Source organism: Tupaia chinensis, unplaced genomic scaffold, assembly GCF_000334495.1.
Source record: "Tupaia chinensis unplaced genomic scaffold, TupChi_1.0 Scaffold000001_1, whole genome shotgun sequence".
NCBI lineage: Eukaryota > Metazoa > Chordata > Mammalia > Scandentia > Tupaiidae > Tupaia > Tupaia belangeri.
Genome location: NW_006159427.1, coordinates 3,544,770 through 3,554,161, shown reverse-complemented (window position 1 = coordinate 3,554,161; position 9,392 = coordinate 3,544,770). Strand labels below are relative to the sequence as shown.

Genomic DNA, 9,392 nt, shown 5'->3' with positions numbered 1-9,392 from the left:
TTGCCTTTTCCAGCTTCCAGACACTACCCCTAATCCTTAGCTTCGACCTCCTTCATCCACCTTCAGTTAGAAATAGTCAATGCAAGTTTCTTTATGCCATCTCTCAGGTTCTTTCTCTTTTGCTTCCTTCTTTCATTTAGAATCCTTGGGCCCACCCATACAATATGGGGTATACTCACTGTTAAGTCTTTAACATAATCATATCTATGAAATTTCTTTTTCCATGTAAGAATTACCATGAGAGAGATCATGTTTTACTTGAGAACTGAAGGGTCATAGTAACTACCGGTAGAGAGTGAAAAGAATAGTATCAGATGAGGGTGGGCAGAAAGAGAGGTGTCAAGATTAACTCCCAGGTTTTTAGCCTGAGTAACTAGAGAAATAGAGCTGCTCTCAATGGAGATGGAGAGACTGAATTTAAGAAATACATCAGTATTTCAGTTAAGAACATGACACGGGGCTAGCAAGTGGTGCGGTGGCTAAAAGCACTGGACTCCCGCATGGCCAACTGCAAGTAGAGTCCTGGAACTGGTGACTTACTTTCTCACACAAAAAATAAATAAATAAAATAAATAAAAAAGAAGAAAGAAAAAGAAAGAAAGAACAAACGAACATTACAGGGGTCCAGCTGAAGTGGTGCATATGTAACATGCTTCTCTACAATGTTGGAACCACATGACTGACAGGGGTTTGGATTCTGCATTGACCTAAAACACTCCAGGCATGCATGTGCATACCTACTCGTGATCCTGAACATGAGTAAGAACAGTAGGGGAGGGAAATATGGCATGAAGACCCTGCTTTAAGTGTCCGTCTCTCTCTTTCACTCACTGTTATTCTTGTAAAAGAAATAAACTTTTTTTTTTTTAAGAACATAATAGAGAATTCTTTTGGACCTTCAAATGAAGTTGTCAATTGAGCAATTGAATATGAGTTTGGAGTGGGATGGAGATACAGATTCACTACTCATTGGCATATTAGTATTTAAAACTGAGGTAAGATGGGATCACCAAGGGAGCATGTGGATTATGAAAAACTTCACAAGTTCTGAGGCCTGAGGTACTCAAGTATAAGGAGGTGGGAGAAAGATAAGAAATCAACAAAGAAGGAAGAAATACAGCAGCTAGGGAGCTATAGAAAAAAAGAATATGTCATCCTGGTGATCTTCCCTTTCCTTAATCTTACACCTACTCTTCTCTCGATCTCTGTCCGGTAACTTCTTCCTTAGGCTTCGATGAGTGTTTCACCGACTGTATAGCCTATGTGCCTCCACATCACTCTGTCCTCAGAGGTCTCTCAGCATTTGTCACATTGTATTACAATTGTTTGTAACTCATCTCTCTTCCAAACTGTAAGCTTCTGAAGAGGAGAAATAAAGTTTATCTGGCTAATAGAGCATTCCCAGGAATGAGCACAGAGCTTGGTGCACAATACCTGTGGGATACAAGTTGGCTAAATTGAATTAGCCAAATCAGTACTTAACCTTCTGGTTACAGGCATGCTACTCATGTGATAGGAAGAGACTACTATGATTATCTAAGGCAGTATTACTACACATATCACATATTAATTAACAGTATGTCTCATGGTTCTGATTCGGGTGGAGAGTGAGGAAGAAGGAAGTTAATATTTGCGTATAAAAGCATACATACCAAGTATACCTTTCATGTTATCTTATTTAAGCATGTAACTGTCCTCACAAAGTGGGAAGAAAGGAATAATCAGGTCTATTTTACAAGAGGAAACTAAGGTTTAGAAATATTAAGCAATTTGTCTAAAGTCCCCCAAATGGTAAGAGCCAGGATTTAAACATCTGAAAAATCCCTTCGTCATGTGTGCATCTGTGTATGTGTGTGTGTATGCATAAATAAGAGCTTTACTGTATAATATGAATATTAAAGATATCAAATACTGCCAAAACAAAATAAAATAAATGGCTACTTTAAAAATATGTTACTTACTGGGAAGTACAGCAGCAGAGACCCACAAAGGATTGTTTCCAACAAGATGAGTCCTGATGCCCTGATGCTCTAAAAAACAAAATGAAAATATCATTGTTAATTCACATTTGCAGGCATGGAAGAAATTTACATTACTGTGAAAATGGCTCACAAATAAAACAGCATTCTTGGAGGGAAATTAAATAAGTGAAAATCAGCTAATATTCAAGTGAGTAGACAATAGAAAAATGTAAAAAGACTGACACGAAGGGTGATAATAAATTTAATGATTATTACCAGTGGCTTCATGGAATTTTATTCTAAACTCTGCATCACCAGTCTGAGAGCTGAAAACACTATCTTGAAGATCCTTTGAAATTCAGACACAGAAGATATTGCCTATATTTCTGAAACATCAGCCACAGGTGCATATTAAAAGCTACTCTTGTACCATTTCTCAAATATCTGAGGGATAGGTCCAGTGATTACAACAAACACATGCACAAGGGCTTGGAGTCTCAGTATGTGTCTTCCACTATGCTAAAATACAAGGGCGTCTGCAACAAGTTCATTGAAAGTTCATACTATTAAAAAAAAAAAATTTAAAAAACTACACAGATTACAAAATTTTTGCACCAAAATAAATTCATATTTCAATTCCATTCCAATGAACTTTCTAAAGTTCCCTCATATAATCCCCCAAAGTCACTATATAAATAATGCAAAATCACATTAAATAATATGGATCCCACCTTGTGAACATGCTTAAATATTATCCTTCACCTCAGATTTAGAAAGAGTTGATTTTCAAGTAAATATCCTAAATATTTGGTATGCTAAACATAAATATATCTAATAACCTTAAAGAACTGTTAGACCCAAAATAGCATGTTCTCACAGCAAAATGCTTAGAGTTGAGGCAAGAAACAAAAGACTAAAAATCACTCTCATCTTCGAACAATAAATTTTGCTTTAAGGAGTTCAAACATTATTATAAAGTAAATACATTCATTAAGAGTACAAATACAGGGACCAGAAGATGGTGTAATGGTTACATCACTGGACTCTCATATGGCTGACTGTGGTTCGAATCCTGGACCTGGAGACTAAAACTCACACCAGGTACACGTGCATGCATTCCCAAAAATCCCAAGAGGAGATGGTGAAGAAGGGATTGTGGTATGGCCATGCTCCGTGGTTGGGGGCGGGGGTGATTTCTCACTTTCTGTCTTTCTCTATCTCTCTGGTGAGCATATGTGCTCTGTAACAAAAATCTCTTCAAAAAAACAAAAACAAAAAAGAATGCAAACAGATAAACAGGTCATTTTTAGGGCTTCAGTGTTTTCACTAATGTCATAAAAAAAATGTATACACAAATTCCAATCTGTGCAAGTATCTTACTTATCGGGAAAATAATCTGATATAGAAACAATTAATTTTGCAACAACAAACTGATGCTGAAAAGCCAAACCACAAGAGTGCATTATATAAAAAGAACTATTAGATAACTGGATAGAAAGAAAATTCTAATTTCTTCTCTTTCTTTAATTTTTGCCATAGGGCATGTGTACTCACAGAGGGGGTGAGGAGAAGACAGACAGTAAGAGGGAAAGTGAGAAATCACCCCCAAGAGGGATGGCCATACTGCAATCCCTTTTCCATTCTCCAGGGTTATTTTGGGTACACATACACTTGTGATTTTCAAGCAGTCTCATTCCTTTTCTAAAACCTTGATAAAGTATTGTTTAATACGTAGGAATGCTGCATGCGAGCTCTCAAAAGAAGTCAAGGTTTTCATTAATTTAAGAATTTGAGAATGGAGAAATAAGCTTGGTCTGTAAACAGAACTGATTACTTGAGTGGCTTCTTGCTACTGGTCATTATTTTAGGTAGCAGATGCTTTTAGTGAAAAGATTTCTATCAGCAGGGTTTATGCGCGTTTGGCTTGTAGAATTTCCATAATTGCAAATTACATTTGCATAGTATACCTAATTATGAATATTCTATATCTTATTTTTTAAACTTTCCCCAAAAATGACACCAAGAAAGAAAATCCAAAATATTATACAACACTGGTTGTAAAAATAACTTATGTAATACTGATTGAACAAAGAGACACAAAAAGAAGCCGCAGTGCACAATGAAAAAGATAAAAGTTATAGTTAACTCCGTCTCTGTTTGAATTATTAAACAACCACTTTAAATTAAGTAACCTTGAACTTCAACAACCTCACCCATAAAATGGATATCCTAATCTTGACCTTATTAAACCTGACAAGTTTATTAAATATGAAGTATATAAAATAGCTAGCATCATGCCTGGTAGTTAATAAGTAGTGTGTATTCTTTCAGGTAGAAAGCAGCATCAAGAGGATTTATTTGAAACCTATGACAGTACTTACAGCAAGCACTCAATATATGTTTAATGCTTAGGATCCAAAACAACCCCAGAGGAGCCAGTCCTGCAGTGAGGGACCCATCAGTTCTTTCTGGGGACTGTGATCATGCTATTGTTCGGTGGCCTCTTCCCCCATAGCGCGGTATCCTGATAGTTTTAGGGCTTGTTACAAGCATCACTACCACATAACAGGATTAGTAGTGCATGCTTTTACATGTTCTCAGAGCAAATCATCTGTTTCTTTTTCATCTGAATTACTGCACAATATTTTTTTAAGAGAGAGACTTTTGTTATAGGGCACATGTGCTCCTTTGAGAGACAGAGAGAGACAGAGAGACAGAAAGCAAGAGACAGAGACAGAATATGAGAAACCACTCCCCCCCCCCAGGAGGATGGCCACACCACAATCCCTTCTCCATTCTCCTCTCAGGATCTTTTTTTTTTTTTTTTTTTGAGAGAGATTTTCACTGTAGGGCACGTGCGCTCGCCAGACAGACAGAGAGAGACATAGAGACAGAAAGCGAGAAATCACCCACCAGGGGGGATGGTCACGCCGCAATCCCTTCTCCTCCATTCTCCTCTCGGGATCTTGGGCACACACGCACACGCGCCCGGCGTGAGTTTTAAGCCACCGGGTCCGGGACACGAACCACGGTCGACTACATGGGAGTCCAGCGACATAGCCATTACGCTAACTGCTGGTTCCCTCCTCTCAGGATCTTGAGCAGGCACGTACACACTCCAAGCATGAGTTTGAAGCCACCAGGTCCGGGACCCGAACCACGATCAATTATGTGGGAGTCCAGCGACATAACCATTTTGCCATCTGCTGGTTCAATTGCATAATAATCTTACACTTAATTCTCTTACTCCTAGCTAGGCAGAGGTACCCACAAATTCAGATTATAAATCGGAACTCTGACAACTAGTTCTGTAATCAAATATAGGGACTATTCAACATATGCGTATTTTCCTTTCAAAATATTCTTTGACAGACCTAGCTTTATGGCCCCACAGAATAAGCATTTTTTTTGCAGGAATGTAGTCGGTAAGACCTATGGACATAGAAGACTCCATGTTCCCTAAAATATTTCCCACACTGTCTTACTGGTACCAGATGTTCTTCTAACTGGAACTATACCTTTTATTTTGTACTTGGTGCCAACCAGGAATCTACAATTGTTTTAAAAAATACATTTTTAAGTTCAAAGTGAAGTACAGGGATATTTTTCTCAGAGTTAAAGTAACAGGGTGAGGATGGAGAGAGGAGGCACTAAGTGTGTATGGAAGAGAGGAGGGTTTGGTAAATTAAGATGAATGAGGGAGATAATGAGCAGAATAGAGTCCACCAAAAAATTTTATCTCCTTTACAGTTTTGCCTGAGATAGAAATGGTACTATAGAACTATTTTTAATCAGAGGAGTTAACTGGGAAATCTTCAAAAAACTTTCTTGAAAGATGATCAACAATATATAGTATGATTACTATTTATATAAAACATATACACATAAAAATCACTATACATTGTGTATGTGTATTTGGAGGATATTCACTAAGCTGATAATAACGGTTTCTTATGGATAAGTGAATGGATTTAGGTAATATATCAACTTATCTGAAAATATTTTCATGTTTTTGAAGGAGATATCATATATTACTGAAATATGGAGAAATGTTGGGTTCAAACCTATGGACTGCCTCTACATGTGGGTACACTCATGTGTGCCCATAAAATTTGGGCTAGATGACAGAGTACAGATCACAACTTGAAGACTCCACTGGGACGTCTGTCTGTCTGTTTCTTTCTCATGAGAGAAATAAGTAAACTTCTTCTAAAAATAAACTAAGAGTTTGGTTCAGATGTTATAAGAAATTCACTAGTGAGATTAAAATTCCTGATAGTTTACTGTAACACATTAAAAGAAATCGACAAATTGCTTTAACTAGGTGGTCTTTCTAATTTTAAGACCGCAAGAAAACTCAGAGGGCCAGACACTGGCACAGTGGGAAACAGCAATGCTCTGTGAGGTAGGCTCATATAGAAGGGTTGCCAGTTCAAATCCAGAGAGCTCCCTGTGTGTGCCAGGCACTCCTGGGCCTATGGTCCAGGCTGGCTGAGGCTAAGGGTAAACCTGACATTGGAACCAAGTAAGGGATGCTGTATCTTTCTGCCTCTGTCTCTGCCTGCCTGTTTCCCTTTCTCTCTCTGTCTCACTAATGGAACAAACTTTTTTTTTAAAAAAAGTCTGTTTTCCATATGACATGATAATTAATAGTTTAACATTTTAAGACCTTTAGGAAAAATTAATTTATTCAAAAATAAGGTCCAGAGTGATAAATACATAGTTTCATTTAAAACAGTACAACATGCTAAAGAGAAAATAATCAATGATTTTATCATGTGAGATAAGAAATGAGTCATTCATTATTAGTTATTATTTTCCATGGATGAGTGACAGACAGAGAGGAACAGGCTTTTTATGCCACGCTATACCCCCATCCTTAACCAGGCCTGGAATATTACGGGTACACACATGCCTGACATACTTAGAGAGTTCTCCGCGAGTCAACTCACAGAACCCGACCAAGTGGGTCGGCCTCAATGAGCACTGTGTTTTATTGCAGCACCACTGTCCAGCCACTGTTTATAATTAATTATGATTTGCTATCTATGATGGACAGGACTTTTCATGGTTCGGATTTTTTTTTTTTTTTGCGGTGATTGTATGAAAGGCTTGCCAATTTTTTTTTGCATTGTTTCACATAATGTGAATACTTAAAGGCACTCCCCTAAGTCTAGTTTAATTTTATGATGCAAAATTGCTGACTTTCACTGCAATTAGAGAAACAAAGAATAAGTTGGATGCATGAGAGCAAATGTTTGAAGTTAACTTTGACTCAGCTTATCATAACCTTGTGCTCATGTCAAAAATGACTTAATGTGACTTCCTATTAGCCTTTTTTTCTATCTCATGACACTTTTCCCTTAAGACGGCACCAGAATGTATTCCTAAAATGTGGATGATCAAGTCCTCTTTGTCTTCATTTTCCCCATGTCATCATGCAAAAATATGCAAAATTAAAGACTCCTTTTCAGTTATCTAGTTGCAATCTTGAATTTCCTTTTTCCTTCCATACTACTAAATAAATATAACAAAATAGAGATAAATTCTTGGGACCAGCAGATGGTGTAGTGGTATGTCACTAGACTCACATGGCCAAACACGGTTCCAGTCTTAGACCTAGTGGTTTGAAAATCAAGGCAGGCACCTGGGGTGGGGGTGATTGCTCACTTTACCTCTCAGTATCTCTGTCTCTCTCCAGCAAGCACACTTGCCCTAAGGCAAAAAACCTCTACCCCCCCAACAAAAGGAAGAAATGAAGGTAAATTCTCTAAACATCAAAAGAAAGTATACAGAAGTAAATGGCACAAACTAAAGTATCACAAAAAGGGGTCTTGCCTCAGGAGGGATTAATGTACATCCTTAAAAGTTTCATGAATACTTTTTTAAAGTTTATTTATTTTATTCGTTGTTAACAATGTATACATACACATATGAGAGGGAGAAAGAAACAAGGAAAAAGAGGTAGAAAGAGCATCTATTGGATGAGACCCCCTTCCAAGGGTCTCATTGTGATAGATTCCCTTTCCCTGGCCTCCAACTCTTCAGGATCTTGGGCATGTTTGTATGTACCCAGAGTGATTTCAAGTATGCCCAGACATCCAAACCCACATTCAGCCACGTGGTTTCCAGCACTGTAGTTTGCTACCAATTGTGCTGGCAGGCTGGGTTATAAAGTAGGATGAAATTACTGAGCTACACTACATCATTTGCTTAGACTTCTATTAGTCTATTAAAAGCTATTGCTTTTAATTAATACAATTTTCAAAGAAAAAGTAAATCTTTGAAAGAGCTATCAATTCCTCTTTATGAAAAAGCCTAATAGAATAAAAATAATTAAAATATAAATATTCGTAAATATTTTAAAATTTTACATTAATGAATTAAAACATTTCAAAACATTACTCTTTGTTACCCTGAGGTAAATTCAAATGTCACTTACTTTGACATAAATCATTTTTAAAACATAAATGTATTTTACATGTAGAGAAATTCAAGAGAGTTCACAATTCATTGCTATTTCACCTGATTGCAAAGTACGAATTGATCAAAGTAATTTTTCTTTATCATTTGAACACTGTTTGATCTCAATTTTTTTTGTTTTCATTTGCTTTATAATTTGATATGTTGAAAACTGAGATCTGCAAGGTAACTCTTATTTCTTTCACTCACTGCTGAATGAATTTTTATTTATGATAAAAAAAAATTTTAAATGCTACTTTTCACATCTAGGCAGTGGAACCCATCAATTGTTTAATAGATAACAACAGCATTTCCTCAGTCTTCTTTTTATTATCAATCACATTATTTAGCATATGAGGTGATCATTTCAATATGTGAACATTTCTCCCCGGGCCAGTTGCTCAAAATATAACAATACTACCTCCCTGTCTCAACAATGCTGTCTCCATATCCTCCTCCAAATGTTCTTCCCCAGGCCCCAGTCCTCCACACACCCCACATCTGGCATTCACATCCATCTCTTATGTTCGTACATCCTTTAGCCCATCAGTTTCAGTTATAGAGTGCAGACACTCGGTATATATTAAGTGGGGACATACAGTATCTCTCCTTCATAGCCTGGCTTGCTTCACTCAGCAGTAAATCTTCCATATTCTTCCACCTCTGTCAAAAGCCAGGGTTTTGTTATTTTTTATGGTTGAATAGTATTCCATAGAATATATGTGCCACAGTTTTTCAATCCATTCATCCATACAGGGGCATTTGGGTTGGTTCCATGTCTTAGCAATCATGAAAAGTGCCACAATAAACATCCACGTGCAAGCACTTTTCCGATGAATAATTCTTCTGTCCTTTGGGTAGATGCCAAGGAATGGGATTGATCATATTGTAGACTTTTGAGGAATCTCCAAATTGTTCTCCACAGTGGTTGGACTAATTTACATTCCCACCAGCAGTGTAAGAGAGTTC

At 37.2% G+C, this 9,392-nt stretch overlaps 1 protein-coding gene across 1 annotated transcript in view; it reads right to left on the bottom strand.

Moving 5' to 3' along the window:
* Positions 1 to 9,392, bottom strand: part of GPR158 (G protein-coupled receptor 158) — a 483,854-nt gene that overhangs the window by 134,526 nt on the left and 339,936 nt on the right. Inside the window, exon 9 of the mRNA XM_027770684.1 lies at positions 1,962 to 2,030. Coding sequence (XP_027626485.1) covers positions 1,962 to 2,030 — 69 coding nt within the window. The remainder of the gene's footprint in view (positions 1 to 1,961; positions 2,031 to 9,392) is intronic.